Below are 20,460 nucleotides of genomic sequence, written 5' to 3' on the forward strand. Positions count from 1 at the left end.
ATCAAATGACATATATAACGAACACAACAATTTTATGTTTTATGATAGACGAATGGGTACGTTAAAACTCTTTTAATCTTAAAATCTCAAAACAATCACATTCAAAATTTATTACACTATAAAAATATGTGAACAATACATAATATACAAGTTTTGCCATGTGTTTATCGTACATCACTAGAGGAAACGCCGTCCACCATTATTATGGTCTGTGCAATTTGATGAAAATTGTCTATCACTGTTCCGACATTAACTGCTATTTCAGGGTCTTCAATTATGGTTCGAATGTGTAAGATGTTTCAAGATTGAACGAATTTTTTAAGCTGGTGGACTTTTAATCACCAACGCCTCTCCCGGTAGTAGGATTATCTTTCCAAACGTTAAAGTGTCACTGAAAAAAATTGTAGTACATATACAAATCATACAGATATACATACAAAATCTTTTTATGTTATACGGCACTAAACAGATCTTTTTCATTGCAACAAAAACACAATTTTACAGGACCGGAACGAATAATTTTGTCAAGAGGCCGTCATATCAATCTCAACCTATTTATGAAGTTAATTACAAAAAAATCTAAGACATAGTAAGTAGTTGTTTTTATAGACAACAAAAAGTCTAATCGAATCGTAATTAGTTTTTAGTTATTGTGAGATATTTAGAGAGTTCATTGTTTGTTTAATTAATAGAAAAATAATTAACAAATTAATTTTAATATTATTTATCAGCTTATTTTATAAAGTTTAAATTTCATTGTACTGCGAATAACTGATTATATAATTATAGACTTATGTCTAATAGGAGGTTCTGGGGTACATATATACATCACACTACGCATTACTTACCCCACATCTCTGCTAGAATGAATACTCGAAGTATGTACTTTGAGTGGCGCTGACAAGTAATTGATATCAGAGGTGTCGACTGTATCATTGCTTGAACCCACATTGAAGAGTAAAGCATACGTGTCGTGGGTATTCAGGTATCGGACCAGCACCAATGTATTTTCAGTTAAAGCCTGGATGAAATAGTTCCCGTGGGACAAGGCTGGCTCCTTGCGAAGCGATGTTAATGTTTTGTACACCTAGTTAAATACATATAAAATTAATTCTGATAATAAAAGATTAAAATTTTTATTGTTTTAAAATAGTGATAAGTTTATTAGTAGTATTAGACTTTTACAATTATACTGATATAACTATAAAAACTGCTACAATGAGTCCTTCAACGACATTGTATACTAAGAATGACTCAGACTGCCTAAAAGGTGGAAACAGAAATAGGCAAGTGCTTGAAGGGCCTACGTTTTAATTTAAGATATATAAGACATATTAATTAAGTTTTTTTTACCTTAAAGTGGCTTTTTGCGGATTCTTTTTGAGCTTGAAGGTTGACTTCTTGATAGTCCTCTGCGATAGGCAACCACGTATTTAGTCCAGTACTGAAACCTGCTTTTGATGAGTTGTCCCAATGGTATGGAGTCCTCGCGGGGTCCCGGGAATAATCCAAGTAGTTATCCTCATTGGCCTGATTACATGCCTGGACATCCACCGTATCTTCCCAACTGACAAAGCCATCTTTCATACCTATTTCCTCTCCTTGGTATGTGATTGCTACTCCTGGCAGCATCATGTTTAACGAATTAAGTCCATCGACCATGTCTGTTCTGAATCTGGACGCCATCCGTTTTTGATCGTGATTGCCAAACTGAGCGTGTTCAATAAAACAAAAATAGTTTCAGCGTAGAAGAAAACTTTGCAACTGTAAATTTAACTTTAAAGTGCATAAAATGTCTGGATTCTAGACGAACCAAATTGGTGCTCTCGTTCTGAAGGATTAAAGTAGCTTGCATGTGGGTTTTCAATTTAAAGTCTCAAAAGTCGAGTATCAAAGCAATACTTACGACCCAATTAGCAACTTGTCCCGAAGGCATGTACGTGAGCCAACGTTTGATTACATAAACGAAGTCCCGAGCGTTAGACTCAGCGGAGAGGCTCGTGATGAAGTCGAAATTGAACGGGAAATGTGATCCGCGCCTGCCTTGTTCGTCGCCGTAGTACAACATCGTCATCGTGATGTTTGCATACGCCTCCGCTAATAGTATTCTGTAATTACACAAGTATAAAGCTTATGCTTGATAATTTCAACACGATTTTGCTTCTGTTATTTGTAAATGGTGCCTTCACTATGTACTTATCAATTTCAATTAAAGGCGCCTTCAGTATCGATGTTTATTCGTAAATATTATGTTTAAAAATAGACTAATAAAAATAGACATCAACTTAGTATAAATATTTAGTGAGCCTTCGAGATTGAAATATTTAGTGAGCCTTCGTGATAACTGCAAAAATACAAAACCAAATAAATCCAAAAGGCAAAATCGTCTTACTTTGTTGCGGCAGTATTGTCTTCCTTCCATTTATCTGCGAAAGCTCTCCACTCGTATACAACATCATACAGCTCTATTTGATCCCTAACAAATTCCTGTGTTGTATATCCCGCTTGGTCAGGCCTTAAGTACATGTTCCCACTTAATGGTTCATCAGGATATATACCTCCATAGTTATTAGGATCAGCTTCAAAAAGATGGGGAAGGGCATCCAATCTGAATCCATCTACTCCTTTTTCAAACCAGAACTTCATAATATTAAGCATTTCCTCTCTCACTGCTGGTTCTCTGAAGTTGAAATCTACTTGTTCTTTCGCAAATTGGTGCAAATAATACTGCTGTCTTGCTTCACTCCATTCCCAGACTGATCCCCCAAACTGACTTATCTGATAATAAACTGATTTGTAATGTATACCGTATTATTTCAGTAAAGTTAAATTAACTATCAGTTAAAGCTGTTAAGACGAAACAAAAGCTAATCTAAATGCAATACCCAATTCGAAGGAACGGTCCTTGTATTATTTATAATCACAGGATCGGCCCAGATAAAATAATTCTCATAAGCAGGGTCACGGGCCTCAGAACGAACGAAATAAAGTGACTCATTACTAGCATGGTTTGGGACGTAGTCAAGAAGAACTTTTATATCTGTTGAAATGAAAAAATATGAATATTTTTATATCTTCGAAGTTAATATCTTTTTGCCAGTAACCCACCTAGTGCGTGTGCCTTTTCAATGAGTTCTTCAAAATCAGCCATCGTTCCGTATTCATCTTGGATATTGTAAAAGTCACTGATGTCATACCCAAAGTCCACCATGGGAGATACAAAAACCGGAGACATCCATATTGCACCCACTCCAGCCTCAACAAAATGTTCGAGCTTTGACGTGATTCCTGGATAGGATAATAATGCCCATAAACTTGGCTTATGCATACCGAAGCATTCGGTATTATTGGTATCTGTTTTCCTCAAGCAAAGTACAAGGTTTTTTGAAAGAGCGTTAGATAATTAAGTGTGTCAGCTATTACTTCAAAATTATAACGGTGTTAAGTTTCTTGGTTATGCATCTCGGTATTCGTAATAACTAACGTTTGGGTGATGTTTTTTAATATGTTCTATTGAAAACTTCAAAACAAATATTTAAAAAAAATAACCATATATAAATAATTACCTCTTAAATCACCGATTCCATCTCCATCGCTGTCTTTGAAGGACCGAGGGTAAATCTGGTATATAACAGTGTGTTCCCACCAGTCCGTCGGCTTTAAATCTGGAGGGTCCGAACCTCTCGTGACAAGGAACGCCCATGTCAAACTTCCAATAACCACGCCCAGAGCTATGATGACCACAAGAGAGATTCCAAGCAACTTCGCAGGCGGCATTTCGATTGAGAAGTGCTGTTATAATCAATAGTATAAAAAGCCATAAACAACGTATCTTGTTAAATTGTGCAATTGCATTATAAAGATAAAAGAATGATCTAATGATATAGATTTTTCAATATCTGTAAATAACAATGACGAAGATTGAATCTACGTGGAATACAAGTTTAGCCAACTTAAATCTTGAGGAATTATATAATTCGTACTATTTGTGTGTAATACAATTTAAAAAAAACTACTCCAAAAGTACAACCGAGTTTGTGTAATGCCTACTTATACGAATAGTAAAGTACAATTTTAAATATTTTTGTATAGATACTTTTTATAATGTGAATATAACGTTTCAGATTATTACAACTTTATTGTGTTTATAAGTATAGATAATGTTATCAAAGTCTTAATGACTGGTTATTTTTAAAGTATTATCGAATGTTTCTGTTATATAGATTCTTTAGTATATAAAAAATAATACTTACTGCCGCCGCGCATATCAAACCTAACCTAACCCAACAATTAAATATTCGTCGCCATTCTTGACACTTTTTTTCAAACTGCATAATGAAAAACCCAAAGTAGCATTTTTAAATTCGTCAACCACAATAATGAGCAACAACATTTATGTAATTTTTTGCATACTGTGCAGATAATAATAATTTATTCGTCCGTTCTACTTTCTACATTTAAAAATGAGAATTAATTTATGTAAACACAAATATATATTTACGATGGTTGTAATTTAGGAGTGCACCACTGGGGTTGCCAACGTTCTGGGCATTTTGCCCACACTGCTATCGCACGAAATATCAATTTTATACCTTAACAATCTATTTATGTGTTACACCGCCTAGATTGTGCCTTTTGCATGTTGACCTGTAGCCAAACATAATCTAGACCCGCGGTTACATAAAATTAACATAAATCGGCAGGACTATTGCAATTGACAAATATATTTGTTGATCACGACAAACAAAGTGCTGAACTTTCTTGAGTGAAAGATTAAGTGTCACAGCACAATATTCAGCCCTCATTCTTATGACGAAATACGCAGTAAACAATCTTACTTAGTAATACTTAATAAAAAGATATGTTTTAATATTAGTATGAGATTTATGTAATCCATGCAACATAGAAGTTGTATCATTATGCCAAGCAAAAGATAGAACAAATCCTTATTTAAAAAAATCTGTCTAATTGCACCTTTTTAACTATAGTACTCAAGTATTTATTCTCATTGCAGCAGCATGAACGCAAGTGTCTATATAAAACATCAATGTATGTATAAAATAAAACACAAAATATACATACAATTTATTATATAACTTAATACATACTATTTACATTATTTACAAATTAAAATTAAAAGTAATAATTGCTAAAATTGGTTTAATTCATATTTATAGTTTTTACATATTTGTTTTAGACTTAAAAACGATGGCTTCACCCGCGGTTAGAGTCAAAAGTTCGTCACTTATGTTGGTGCTGAAAGTAAAACATCATTGATTAAAATGTATAATACTACTTATATATAACTTGATTTAGTAGATAAGGATTACATATTGCGATAGTTACATCCCTTGTCGCAGTTCCATAGTATTTATCAGCTTACAAAATTAATATCATATAAACTTGCATAAAACTTTTATATAATATTTGTAACTAAGATTGCTTTTTAATTTTTATATTTAAATCTGATATTTAAATCTAAATTAGTCAGCTAACAGGAGCTGACAAATAAATAAATTACAGCGATTATATATTATATAGGCAATACAATCGGGAGCCCTCTGGTATTGAGAGTGTCCATGGGCGGCGGAATCACTTAACATTAGGTGAACCCGTTGCGCCCCGTCTTGTTCTATAAAAAAATATCCAGTGCCGGATTTAAGAAAGGGTAATTGAGGCTACATCTCTCTACATCATCTCAATGAGAACTCCCTCCATTGTCTCCAAGAGGGGCTCACAAAATAAAGACTTAGGAAAAAATGTGTATAGAACGCTAGTGCACAATTTTTATTTTGATATATTTTTACATGTTTGTTACTATTATATTAATCCTAAATCATAAATAATTATTGACTGAAAAAAATTGTTCATATTATTTGAAAAATTATTTGGGGCCAGGGTGCGTCCACTCCTTTGTTGCCCCGAGGCCTCTAAATCCGCGACTGATTATAACCATTGTATTGGGAGGTAAAAGCAATCCCAACGCAACTGTCTAAATATTCAACAAAGACGCAAAAATGTGCCCTTTAATATAACTTATATTGAAATATCTCAGCTTACGATTATATTATAGTCATTAGAGAAAAAATATCTGTTTTGTTGAGATATTACCCAAACTATGTTTAAATCATTGTTAAAAAAGTGTTTAGTCAGTGTGTGTTCATAAGCCAGTCCTTGAGTGCTGTTTTTAGATTAGACGGTGAGCGGATAGATATTAAGCAGCCTATTTAAAAAGGTATTCCGTTAAAGCTCTCAATTAATGCAGAAACCATTTAATCCTGCTAAATTTACATTGAGATATATTTGAGAAATACTTCTATTAAACAAATTAAGTGAACTTACCCACTGAGCCTTGTAGAATGTATGCTGGAGACATATACAGTAGTTGGTAGGGAAAGATTCGGTATTCTGCTCAAATCTATAGTATCACTGGTTTCTGCCACATTGAATACTAGAACGATAGTATCATAGCTAGGTAGATACCGAACTAAGTAAAAAGTACTGTCAGAGATGGCTCTGATAGAGTAATCACCATGGGAGAGGGATCTCTCTTTTCTCCTTAAGTCAGTCAAGGCTTGGTAGACCTGTAATTTAGAAGTTTTAAATTCTATTGCAGAAATATAAGTTTTTCTGGTGGTTTAGTTACCATTTACCAGGGCATGGTTAGTATGGTGGGCTTTATAAACATTTTTCCCCTAATTGCCTATCTATCAGGCGATTAGGCAGATGTGCTCGAGAAACTAAACAGTATGGGAGTGTCAAATCTCTCCTTTCCTAAATTGGATTTTATTTACATAAACTAGATCTGGTGGTGGTATCTTGGTGAATAGACAGCGATATCCTGTTTATATTCAAGCTCTGAATGTGCCATTCTTCTAAGGTATTCTTAGTAGGTATACATACCCCGTCCAGAAATGCGTGGTAATTTATATCTCAGAAACTACAAAATCGAATTTAATGAAACTTGGACTGTTCCCTGTGTTAATATATATTATTCTAAAACCTTCAAAACAATAACAATCACCTTGCTATGAGTTTAAGTTTCCAATAAAAATATAAATAGATATGTAGCTTTTTCATCATTTTTCATTGAACATCACATCAAATATTGTTTAACTTAATAATATGGCTTACATACTGCTCAAACTGACCTCTTTTGCAGTCGGTTAAAGGGGTTGCAGAGACATTTAACTACATAATAAATATTACCTTGAAATGACTACGTTCTGCCGCTTTCTGTAATTCCAGATTTAATACTGGATAGTCTTCAGCGACCGGAAGCCAAGTCTTCTCTGCGGTACTGAAACCAGCGTTTATTAGATTGTTCCAGTGGTAGGGAGTTCTTGCCGGGTCCCGCGAGTACAACATATATGTTTCATTGTCCCCTCTGTTTAAGGCCTCAACATCCACAGTATCTTCCCAGCTGACGTAGCCATCTTTCATACCTAAAAAACCGAACACCAGTATGTAGGTAAAAAGGGTCAATATTATATCAGTGGAGGAAAGGAAATGTATATAGGGATCTTATACATGCGGTCTGTGGTCCCTGTCTACCCTTTTGGGAAATAAGCATGACTTGGAATAGTATTACCAATTTCTTCGCCTTGGTATGTGACGGCAACCCCTGGTAACAACATATTCAGTGAGTTCAGTCCATCCACCATACTCTCACGGAACCGAGTCGGCATACGATTGTTGTCATGATTTCCAAACTGAAATCATTCCATAGTTATCATTCATCAGTATCATACTTATGTATTTGATGCGAGTGTTGAAATTAGAAAATCTAAGCCATTATAATCAGAAAACTATTGAGTTGCAAACAGAAATCATACAATTGTTACATTAACTGTGTAGGTACCAATAGAATATATTCTAATGTATTTGATGCGAGTGTTGAAATGAAAACAAAATCTAAGCCATTATACCCATATTATAATCATACTAGCTGACCCGGCAAACGTTGTTTTGCCATGTTTTTGTGCCAAAAAATTAAAGTTTATAATTAACAAAAAAAACATAAGGGATGATTGTAGAGGGGTGAAAATTTAGGGTTGCATGTATTTTTGTATGGTGTATCGTAAAAAAATAAAAACGAAAAATTTTGTCTAAAACATAAATAAATAAATTTAGGGGTGTTGAGTGTTGAAATGAAAACAAAATTTAAGCCAATATAGTGAACGATACCAAAAAATCTTTTTACTTAAAAAAAAAATATAGCGTAAAAAGTGTTATGATTATGTTTTGGAACTTATTTTGACTAACTAACTATTATTTCTGTTATTAAATTACCTATTCTATGGAGATTCTCCGAGAGAGAGATATTCTCAACTAGAATAAAGAAAAACATACCACCCAATTTGGAACACCGCCATAAGGCATATATGTGAGCCACTTAAGAATGACATACACAAAGTCTCTGGCTGTAGATTTTGACGAAAGATCGGTGATGAAGTCAAAATTGAAGGGAAAATGGGCTCCGACGCTGCCTTGCTCGTTACCATAGTACAACATCGTCATTGAAACATTTGCGTAGCCTTCTGAGAAAAGAACCCTGAAACAGAATGAATTATATTCAAATGGGCGTTACTTATTTACAATTATGACCTAAATTCCAAACATTAAACATTCAAACAATTCTATACGTTTCCAACCGCTTTAAGTATAAAATCGATTCTAAGATTCTAACAAAAGAAAATCATACAAAGAACCCATCTTGTTATAACTCCAACTAACCGTGTATCGCCGCCACTTTCTTCAAGATAACGATCCACAAAAGATCTCCATTCATACACAACATCGTAGAGCTCAATCAGGTCCTTGGTATATAGTGGTATGGTGTATCCAAGTTGGTGAGATTCAAATTCCATCCTTCCACTGAGTGGATCGTCAGGATATCGTCCATTGTGATCAGCCGGATCGGCCTCGATTAGGTAAGGTAAAGCATCGACTCTAAACCCGTCGGCCCCTTCGTCCAACCAGAATTTCATGATTTTAAACATTTCATCCCTGACTGCCTGATTGCGAAAGTTAAAGTCCGCTTGCTGTACGGCAAACTGATGTAAGTAGAATTGCTGGCGGCGTTGGCTCCACTCCCAGGCCGAGCCTCCAAATTGGCTTACCTGGAATAAGTGCAATTAACGCGCTATCAGAGAAGTGCCGCAAAGCCTAGCGGCGGCAGTTTCATTTTCGTATATGTTTATGGTGATCGTGTTTTTTATAGACTAGCCATCTCTGCTACATCTTATATATCTAATAAAGATGTAACAATAGTATAGTTTACATGCATACAATAGTTTTTTTTAATAACCTCTTTTGGAGATATTTTCTTTATTTTTCGTAGATTGATCTATTGTGGATTTTGCGTGTCCGTTTGCCGCGGCAAAAACCTCCTCCAATCTTTTTTTATTATTGGAGGGTTTCGGTCTAATTCCCCACGGGGACCAGCCGGGTTGGGGAATGCATACAATAGTACAATTAATTAATTACTTAAGACAACCAAATTGTACTATTATTTTTTCCTTAAATTTGTTGTTATAGATATTTGGCTTGTAGAAAATAAAATCATACCCAGTTAGACGGTGGAAGTTTGTTAGTTTTAGTTGGGTCGTTGGGATCATCGTGACCATCAGCCCATACGAAGAAATCTTCGTAACCTGGTACTCTCGCTTCAGAATTGATAAAGTATTCAGACTCATTACTTGCATGATTCGGAACAAAATCTAATAGCACTTTGATTCCTGAAAGAAAATATATGTGTGTAAATTATATTATAATGTATTAATTTTTTAAGAACAGGAAACGGGGTAAAATATTTAAAATTTTCACTAGTAATATCTATGTGTAATTATTAATTACGATAGATTTAAATTCATTTGACTATATTATAAGTTTTTAATTAATAAAAGAAAAAAACTCAAATTGGTACGCTCTTTTCTCGATGGAAAATTCTTAAAAGGCCGGCAAAGCACTCGCGAGCCCTCTGGCATTGAATGTGTCCATGGGCGGCGGTATCACTTAACATCAGGTGAGCCTCCTGCCCGTTTGCCCCCTGTTCTATAAAAAAAAATCCACTAAAGGGGTATCAACATATGTCGTTGAGTTTTTCAATTATTATTTGTATCACCAAATAATTGGTGGAAACCCAACTGTTTTCGACTCTAGACGTGCGAAGTAGTACAAAATGCTATACAAATACTTATTATAAATATGTATAGGTATATTTTTTGTATCATGTTTATCCAAGTCTGGCTTTGCGAAGCTTCTGAATTTCGATTATAAATTCCAGGTACGTCCGATAATCGGCTTCGATTGTTATCTAGAATGTTTGATTTATTGTTATTTACAAGTTTTGTATTAAATTATGATTACAATCAGCAATTGTGCTCCAGTTTGAAAAGTTATTCAGAAACTATATTATCTAGGCAACAAATATTTTCATGCGATGTTTTTATTCGTTATTTTAAGATCGGTTTAACATTTGATAAACGGTAAACAATTATAGATTTTATGAGTTTTTTATACTTAAACTTTCCTTACAACAGAATTTCTGTAAATTAAACATATTTACGAAATATGGAATTTTGTTTATTTCCTCAAGAAATACATATTACGTATACTGTCCCTAATTTAAATGGACTAAGGGTGGTTATAGACTAGCGTTTGTAATAAGCGCGAATAAGTAACACGCTGAAATATTCCAGTTTACACGCGTCCGCTTTTTTGAAGCGCGTATGGCGAAACGACATGTAACCGCTCTAAATGGTAATCTATAAAGATAAATGAGTATTTTTTCTTACCAAGTTCGTGTGCTTTCATTAGCAATTCTCTGAAATCCTCCATAGTGCCATATTCATAATGAATGTTGTAGAAGTTACTGATGTCATAACCAAAATCCACCATTGGGGACTCGAATATTGGAGACATCCAGATCGCGTCCACTCCCGCCTCAACGAAGAGGGGCAGCTCACTTATGATTCCTGAAAATGGATAAAAGTATGTCGCACTTTAGAAGAAGGAAGTACATACATTTTGAATATAATAAAAGTCTCCTATAAAAAATTACATACAAAATAAAATATATGCTCTTTTATATAGATCAATATTTCCATATTTTATTTTTACACAATTGAATTGATATTAACTATATTTCGCATGCTAATTTGATGCAGTGAACCGCTGTCATCCTAACTAAAATTATTATAATTGAAATTTATTAGTTATTATTAAAAGAAGAGTTTGATGTTTCACACTTCGGCGAATAGTCGTCTAATTTTTCCACTTAATCCACCTAACCATTATAAAATTGCTATGACTTTAATCATAATTTGTTTGATGTTTGTGAAGGATGTTGATCATTATAAAGTCATTGTGTTCGATAATAAGCGGTTTTGTGTAACCTTGTCATAAATAACTAATATCATGAGTTCACTAAACTAAATAAATTTATCAAAACATGATAATTATATACATCTAGTATTGTCTTTTATTAACATAAATATTACACATTTAAAGAAAAACACTTTTTCAGGGATTAAAGTTATGTATTATTGTATTTAAACTTATAATTATTTAAACATAATTTTAAATTTAACCGTCGTTTCGCGTGCTATACAGCGTGCGTGGTCACGGTGACTGAAGACAAAGTAAATAATTATAAGTTTAAAAACAATAATACATACATAACTTTAATCCGTAAAAAAGTGCTTTTCTTTAAATTATATACATCTATTTATCTGCTAGTTTAAATCCTTAAGGTAATATTAGATACTATATATTATATTTTCTAGAAAATACTGTTATATATTTAAACAAAAAAAACCAACCCTCGAAGTTATCATTTCATAGATTTTTTATTTTGAATAGATTTTCTAAATATCCCTTCGATATCTCTTCGACTCTTGGTCTTTTGTATCCAGATCACATGTAGGTCACAAGTATGAAAAGTTTCACCATTTCATACTCTTCCCAAATATATAATAATTATTAAATCAATTTAAAACAAAGTTATCAGCGAACAAATGTAAAAAACGTATAGGTCAAATTGATAAATTTCTTTGAAGTCGGGTAAAAATAGTATATATAAAAATACAGCAGAAAGCGATTTAGCTTCGAAAGCGTAATAAACAGTACATTTTTCATCCCGAAAAGAAAATGACAGATTGCCGATGGGTGTTTTATTTGGGCCGTGGGCAGTGTGGTTTTTTATTTAGCTTTTAAACTAACCGGACGGTTTTGGCGAGCGCCATTGCCCATACCTTTTGCGTTGGTAAATTCGTTATTAATTCTTTGAATTGCAGTTTTTATAGACTTCATTATCTTATTGTTTTATCACCTAATAATTAGTCATTTCTTTCGAAAAAAATTAAATAAAATAAAATTCTTAAAAGGCCGGCAACGCATTCGCGAGCCTTCTGGCATCGAGAGTGTCCATGGGCGGCGGTATCACTTAACATCAGGTGAGCCTTCTGCCCGTTTGCCCCCTGTTCTATAGAAAAAAAAAATGGCCAATTATCCATTAGTGTTTTTGCTCATGGGATATTTAAACCGCTGATATTAGTTATATCACCTAACCTAATCGACTTCATTTAAGCATTATGCCGTCTAAGCCGATTTTAGCTAGCTACATATTATATGAAAAATATATATTTAATGTGTAACAATTATATATAACGCTCAATAGTTTTAAAACATATAGGATTTTTCACATACCTTTTAAATCACCGATACCATCTCCATCGCTGTCTTTGAAGGATCTAGGGTAGATCTGATATAGAACACAGTGTTGCCACCACTCCAAAGGAATTAATTCAGGTGGGGGAACGTCTGACCCTCTCGTTGCCAGGACTGCCCATGTTATTCCACCTATTCAAGAGATTTAAACATTATCACAAAAAATGGGTATTCATATAATATAAGACAATAATAATATAAGTCTGTATGAAGAGCAGTGTTGGCCTAGTGGCTTCAGCGTGCGACTCTCATACCTGAGGTCGGAGGTTCGATCCCCGGCTGTGCACCAATGGACTTTCTTTCTATGTGCGCATTTAACATTTGCTCAAACGGTGAGGAAACCGACATGTCTTAGACCGAAAAAGTCGACGTGTGCCAAGCACTGGAGGCTGATCACCTACTTGCCTGTTAGATTTAAAAATGATCATGAAACAGATTCAGAAATCTGAGACCAGGTCCTAAGAGGTTGTAGCGCCACTGACTTTTTATTTTTATTTAATATAAGTCTTTATTCAGACAGAAATTTTACATAACTTTAATCTTAAGTGTCTCTAGTTTGTCGGAGACACCGACAAGCCATCTGTTTGCCCAACTTTGTCAAAGGCCTGTTCCATTTCTTTCCTCTCTGCTCTTTTCTGAGCTTGTCCATATCTTCCCAGTCACAGTTTTTATTTATTTCATCTCTTAAGCAATTTATTAATTAAAATACATAAAATGACTTACATAAAACTAACGTCGAAATCATCGTTTCAGTACTGAACTGTTCAAATGACTGTAGTAAACTTAAATATTAAAGTGACATTATTCTAAAATTGTTTTATTATCTTAAATTGTCGGATGTGCTAAACTACATAAATGGTATGGTACTTACAGGGTAATAATTCAACATCCTCTGTTTATAATATCAAATATCTTAAATCTTTTTGCTAGATAGTTTCAGCCGTGTATACAATAATAATGACATTTTAAAGCGAAAATTGTTCATCCTATTCTAACAACACATTAACAGTAAAATTTATTACAATAGCTGTAACTATTTGATATATTTTTTACTTTACCTGCAATCAAGCCGACCCCCACAACGATGATTGCCGTCGCACCCAAAACCTTAGCGGTCGAATTCATAACTGCGGACACCACACGCGTTTCATATCACAGCTCAAATCATTTGTTAGTATCAAGATTGCGTATGATGATGATATGTAAAAAATAATACAATATAATATAGTAGATCAAATCAAATCAAATCAAAAATCATTTATTTCAAAATTTTTACGTCAAAAAAAGAAATATACATTAAATGCTTCTAATTTTATATTGACTGCCATTTCTCAAATCAAGGGCGTATAACGGAAGAGAAGAACTGGCAATCAACTTTCCGCCACTCTTTTAATTGCCAAGTTTTTTCTTTAACACAACATTCACATATACACACAGAGGGCGTCCAAGCAATCCTGTATTTTTTACCTCAAGAGTACCTCTGTCTACGCTTTCACTAGATCTGGTTGAGATGATATTATTTTTATTAGTTCTTTAAAAAAAAAAGACAAATTGTTTCTGTCTGTGTGTTTTGTTAGTAATAAATGTTATCTCTTGTCTATTTTTCTAGCCTCAAACATAATAGTGCAGGTAAGCCTGTTACATCCTGAAATAATATCTATCTAAACATAATTTCTAAAATATATTTTTCTTAATATAAAATGCTGGGATGCAAAAAGTTGGACAGTTTATACAAAAATGCTAAATATAATCATTGCTTTTTTGGATTTATTTCTATAGCTAGTTATTAAATCTGATTTATGCGTAATACGAAGGAAACTATACTATCTGATTCACGTATTTAACTACACACACACATTCAAATGTGATATGAACGATATGAAGTGTGGAATATGAATTAATAAAATATAATCCACTAGATATATTCTTAAGTTACAAAAAAACTTTGTTTATTGCTAACATGCTCTCATATACATAATAATTACGACAAAAAATGTTTACAATTTCTGGTATCTCATGATTATGCCTACATCTATTGATAAAAGATTATGTATTTATTTATTTCAGAAACACACACATTATCTTTACAGCCTATGCCAATACGACAATGTCGAGAAACATTTAATACAATATAAAAACATACAAATATGTCGATAGTGTCGGAGACAGCATTTAGTATTTAGTAGCAGCATTTAGAATTAGAATGTACAAGTAAGTGACACCGCATATGAAACGGCATATAGATTAAAAAAACAAGTTTCCAAACTGTGTATTGATACGCGCAAAAATTATTCTAAATATTGTTATTTTCCTAAACACGTATTATTCAATTTATTATAATCTTTCGCGTAAAATATCGATTATTTAACATACGTTAATCTGGAATATATTTTGTAGCCGATAGCTTATCAATAATATTTCTTTAGTGATTACGATAAATAATTTGCTAGAGGTACTACGTATATGCTATCTTATTTATTTTTAATTATTGATAGAGTTATCACTTAATTAACCTTCATTTTTCGATAATAAAGAAAAAATAGGGGTGTTTAGGGATTAAAATTTACACTGTAACATGATAAAACATGGTTATTATATAGAAAGGAAATTGGGATATTGTTTTGTGATGTTTGCTTATTGTCTTATATATATATAAGACAATAAGCAATATATGTTAACTGTAAAATATATAATAGATCTTGTTAAGATACCAGCCACTTTGCAGTCTTTTAAAAAACAAACCCACACGTTATTATTTATATTTATTAGATATAGCTTCGAATACATGCACAAAATCATACATTGGTACTTAGAACAAGCTTAGTTTGGAATTTTTAAATATGTATTTGCGCAAAACAAAGACAATATTAAAAGAATTTTCTAGATGACAGAGAACAGCTCGTAAACACGGTAGAAATAACTGGTTTGTGTCCCCTTAGTAGGCCATGCGGCTGAACAAAATCCTAATTTCTTCGTAAATGGAGGGTCGGGGGTCGGGGTCAGGCTTGCTATCGACAGCGGCCCGTGATTAATTAACTGTGCCGTGATTAATGTTTTCGAAAAAATACAGCGTAAATCAATTTCTGTTGAAGTGATGTCGGCTAATTTTTGGGACGGAACAGTTTTTGAGTGATGCTCGATTTTTGTTATAATGCGTATAGTTAGACATTCTTAGATTGAGTTTATTGTTAAGTAACCTACCATAGGTTTATTGTCATTTTTAAAATATTGACAAGATTTTAAACTTTTATAAATATTATTTCAATATATTTTATATTTTTTGAAAAAGATAGGTATATCAAATTTAAATCTATTGGAACATTGTTTATTTAATCAATATACCTAGACTAGCAGTGATTTACCTTAATTCTCTCGTAGTGTGAAAAAATATGTTTTTTAACACTCATGAGTGTCGAATGATAAACGTCTCTTCTTCTTTCTTCTTCGTCTTTCTTTCTTCGGGATTCTGGATTCGGATTTCTTAAGTTAAAAACTAATTTTAAAATAATGATGATCTTCGGATAAACGTGTTTAACCAAACACATTCTTTTGTTATAATATACAGTTCACATTTTAGATAAAAGCAAGTTTCTAAATGACATGTTTATCTTCAATGTGGAAAATTCTGGAAGCACAAAGCATTCTATACACAAGGCGCATACTTGGCATCGCCGTTTGCTTTTACTGAACAATCTTGCTTATTAATATTTAATTATTAAATCCGAATTCTTCAAGTATAGTTAATTAGAGAATCTACAATGGTTTTTGTCATTTGTCAATTATATAACTAGTATTAGAATGCTGTTTTCCCAGCTATGTATCACATTACGGTTTGTTTTATTAAGAAGTTTCAAGCAAAACAATGTATAAAGAGAAAAACATATAGGATTTTAATGAAAATAAAATGCTATGATGGATTACGATATCCGATAAATTTTCCAGTAAATAATTTTCCATAACGTCATTGTATAACGACGTAGACGTGAAATAAAAACAAATCAACAGATAAAACAGATAAAAGTAATTATAGTCAAGTAGGTAATTAGCCATGCCACATAATTTAAAATTTAGCCTCAATTATTTTTTTCCTGAGGACGCGCTAATTGTGTCAGGAAGTTTGTCAGGAATTGTATCTTAAAGGATCACGACTCACTAGGAGCATTATTTCCGTATTATTCGTACTTTTGTGTCTTACACGGGTTACAGAATTTATTAATAATAATAAATCTTTCACTTGTGCAAATTCTGTGAAATACCATTATAATTTAACGCGTGTTCATAATTTAATCACGTCTAAAACACGGGGCGTTTACGAACTAATTCAATATTCCAAAAGGACACGTACCTGTAATTACCACATCCGCACCTCTTAAATTATGTATGGCGACAGAGGTCAGGGCCTCGCATAAGATATAGCCACCTTAAACATGGTTATGTGTTGTATGAAAACTCCTTAAGGATTAAATGAATGCTTGATGCAATTAGGGGGTAAAGCTTCTATATAATACAAATTTATCTTAAATTTAGTTTAAAAGTATCCCACGATAAAACAATGGTAATAGTCCTCCATCCAAATTCTCCTTTCGTGGCCTTGCCGGATCCAGGCACCGCCGGCCATGTGCTCCAAGTCGTCGGACGCCAACACGGCCATTCTCGCGCTCTCGTCCCGATACTTTGACGGCAATTATAGCTCTGACGATATATCAAATCACCTTCACTTTTGTCTACATGCTGTCAACAGATTCGATCACCTTAGTTATTTTTTAATTTCTATGTTAAGTTTTATTTCCGTGCCCTTGATATTAAACACACTTTATGTAGCTCTTTTGAAAACAGTTATATTATAAACTATGTTTTTGGTAAACGTCAAAGTTTGTGAGCTATACAATAGTTCATTACAACATAGTCCAGAGCTTTTCGATTAAGATACTGTAAATACTGGGCTTATGTAAATTTATTTACAGTAAAAACATTATTAAATAAAACAATTTATAAGATTGCTGGACATTTGGTGAACGCACATCTTATTACAGTTTTATTTGAGTTTCAAACTCTTCATATTTTGTAGAATTCGATAAAAATATACGCTGCTATTTTTCTAAACCGTTCCATTAAATTACTCTAGTACAATGCTTGAGTATTGACCTACATTTCAGTACAATACCGATATATTTTCGGGCTTCATAGGTTATGAACTCGTTCTCATAATAACTCGACTACGGAAAATATGAAGGATAAAATAAATTAGAAGCGTATATATTGCGAAGATAATCAAGACATAAGTTTCGGTTACGGCGCTCTACGATGCTACGCTACGTCTACGGCGAGTTGAACGACCGGGCTACGTAGCGGTCGATACCTCCCGCCCGCCCTACGCTGCGTACACATCTCAGATGGGGGCGGCCGGTTCTTCAGGAAATAATGTAATTTGATCTGATCATTTTTATAAGTATACGTGTGTGTGTGTATCGGTTTGTGTTATTTCATTTCTATAACAGCTTATCCTGTTGTTTCTTAGATAGTAGTAGGTCATATTGAAAAATGTCGGCTACGATCCGAACCGCTTTCATTAAATACGGTCAAGTGGAAGGTACTGGCAAGCTCCCGCCCAGATGTGAGAACAGTATTAGAAAAGCGATTCACTTGCAACTGCATGATGACGTACCGTCTTGCCTTGCTGAGCACACCATGCCTCTTGGAGGCCAATTCAGCCTCACCCTTCATATAACAGCGAAACTGAACGTCGTTCGATATGTGGATGCCAAGTAGTCCGATACTGGCTCAGGTTTTAGTGGAAGAAGAGTGTGTTCAAAAAGTAGCGACAAAGGATGTTTTGAGAAAACGCGGCAACTTGTGTTTTCTTGGAGTTCAGTACATACAGTCAGTCTTGGACCAGTCTACGGGCAACCAGAGATTTCGATGAGGTTTGACGAGATGAGGTCGTCACGTCCCGACGCCGGAATAGGCTATACGTCATATTTGGCATTACTGCCATTTTTAAACTGTATTCTAAATTTAAAGAAGAATGCCAACTCGATTGCATACATGTGTAAATATAAAAACAATATGTTTAAAGAAAAACACTTTTTTAACGGATTATAGATATGTATTTATATTTAAACTTATAATTATTTGTACATAATTTTAAATTTAAACCGACGTTTCGCGTGCTTTACAGCGTGCGTGGTCACGGTGACTGAAGACAAAGGTGTTAAATGTCAAAAAGTATTACAGCTGCAGAAAAATGTTGTGTTATCTGTATTTATTTCCCCGGAGTTGGTATCGACTAAAAGATGTAGGGTTTTTGCAGTTTAAATATAAATACATATCTATAATCCGTTAAAAAAGTGTTTTTCTTTAAATGTGTAAAAGTTATGTAAATAAAAGACAATACTATAAAACAATATGTATTACCTTTTTAAAATAAATTTTTAAAGATTTTATTTTTATAACCAACTACTGGTTATCCAGAAAAACAAAACAAGATAATAAACAAAGATAAATAATGAAAGTTTACTAATTTAAATTAATACAAAGCCAGTGCAACGTATTGAAATTGTTTATTGCTGTATTAAAATAACACAGGCCTAAGCGAGGCGAAGCGAGTAATGAAAAATTTCGTCAAAAATTAATTAACACCAAAGTTCCATTGGGTCACCCCTTTCGGGCTATTAGGTTATCGTAAGCTATTAAAGACGTAATTACCGTGGTGTTTGTGTCCCCGGGCGCACCCATGTATTAAGGATAGCTTCGTTATATACACGGAAATTTAGACCCTATTACTTTCGATATCATACTAATTTATTATTGACCTTACACATTCTGTTTTGTTTTCTATTGAAAGCACGATGTAATTATAATGTTATTAAATATTTTTGTTTTGTATTAGTTCAATTATATGTTGTTGAATGTTGAAACGAATGTATTATTCTTTTTCCACAGAGTTTTATTTAAAAGAGGATTTAGTCGAGAGCGTTTTATAAATTATTATCCTGGGTTAAGAATCTTTTTAAAACTTTGCTTTAAGTGCTTTTAAAGCGCCAAGAACAATATATTTCTCTTAAATATTGTTAAAATTGCAAAGTTAAAGTATATATAAAATACTAATGATACCAACGATGAAATAATGATTCCCGCGTGGGTAACCGTTTCACTGAGTCGTAAAATGAGTTCGGACAAATGAATTGAAAAATTGATGTTCATAAATCTGCCGCTTCACAGTTTACCAGTAAAACATTATATTTATAAAGTAATTTGTACGGCTGGATGATTTTAAAAATATCACAACCCCTATTGGGTTGTGTTTTTGATTTAAAAAAAAAACATAATTTCGAAATTATAATAAATAACAGATTATGTGTATAAATTAATTCTAACTTGTAAATTGTCGATTACATCACTTCATTCAATATTATGATTTCAAATTTGAGTTTGAATTAGTAAAATGAACCAATTGAATTTCAAATGATTTGAATTTCGGTCCATCGCTACATTAAAGACTAAAATACTTAATTAGCTTTTATTGAATAATTTAATGAATTGAGGAAATGCCACCAGTATCTAAGGGACCAAATATAGCAATTATTATTTATTAATAATATGAGAGTAACAAAATTGTAAATATTATATACATTACTATTTAAATTATTGTGACTCATGTATTACACGGATAGGGCAAGTAGACATACCAACGTATATTACATAGAAAATTAATTAAAGACTCAGATA

General features: G+C 33.1%; 3 protein-coding genes across 5 annotated transcripts in view; 1 reads left to right on the plus strand and 2 right to left on the minus strand.

The window, feature by feature from the left end:
- Positions 1–20,460, plus strand: part of LOC111004473 — a 46,870-nt gene that overhangs the window by 5,316 nt on the left and 21,094 nt on the right. The window lies entirely within an intron of this gene.
- Positions 92–3,809, minus strand: LOC111004485 (maltase A1). Its single transcript, XM_022275529.2, has 8 exons — positions 3,567–3,809; positions 3,109–3,288; positions 2,886–3,040; positions 2,393–2,778; positions 1,907–2,108; positions 1,354–1,710; positions 849–1,087; positions 92–391 (listed from the first exon to the last, which is right to left on the minus strand). Exons 1-8 carry the CDS (start codon positions 3,775–3,777, stop codon positions 319–321), a joined length of 1,803 nt encoding a protein of 600 aa, XP_022131221.2. The 5' UTR covers positions 3,778–3,809; the 3' UTR covers positions 92–318.
- LOC111004484 (maltase 2) lies at positions 5,144–13,913 on the minus strand. The gene is made up of 10 exons (XM_022275528.2): positions 13,791–13,913; positions 12,712–12,864; positions 10,800–10,979; positions 9,571–9,740; positions 8,737–9,122; positions 8,353–8,554; positions 7,592–7,712; positions 7,210–7,445; positions 6,343–6,584; positions 5,144–5,256 (listed from the first exon to the last, which is right to left on the minus strand). Exons 1-10 carry the CDS (start codon positions 13,855–13,857, stop codon positions 5,181–5,183), a joined length of 1,833 nt encoding a protein of 610 aa, XP_022131220.2. The 5' UTR covers positions 13,858–13,913; the 3' UTR covers positions 5,144–5,180.

This window comes from Pieris rapae, chromosome 10, assembly GCF_905147795.1.
Source record: "Pieris rapae chromosome 10, ilPieRapa1.1, whole genome shotgun sequence".
NCBI classification, from domain to species: domain Eukaryota; kingdom Metazoa; phylum Arthropoda; class Insecta; order Lepidoptera; family Pieridae; genus Pieris; species Pieris rapae.

Excerpts from the sequence above, each read along its gene's own strand:
- LOC111004484 (XM_022275528.2), bottom strand. The coding sequence starts at position 13,857 with ATGAATTCGACCGCTAAGGTTTTGGGTGCGACGGCAATCATCGTTGTG. Across the intron at positions 10,980-12,711 it reads TGGTATCGGTGATTTAAAAG|GAATCATAAGTGAGCTGCCC; the intron begins GTATGTGAAAAA and ends ATCCATTTTCAG. Across the intron at positions 6,585-7,209 it reads CAGAACGTAGTCATTTCAAG|GTCTACCAAGCCTTGACTGA; the intron begins GTAATATTTATT and ends TCTAAATTACAG.
- LOC111004485 (XM_022275529.2), bottom strand. The coding sequence starts at position 3,777 with ATGCCGCCTGCGAAGTTGCTTGGAATCTCTCTTGTGGTCATCATAGCT. Across the intron at positions 2,779-2,885 it reads GGACCGTTCCTTCGAATTGG|ATAAGTCAGTTTGGGGGATC; the intron begins GTATTGCATTTA and ends GTTTATTATCAG. Across the intron at positions 392-848 it reads CATTCTAGCAGAGATGTGGG|TGACACTTTAACGTTTGGAA; the intron begins GTAAGTAATGCG and ends AATTTTTTTCAG.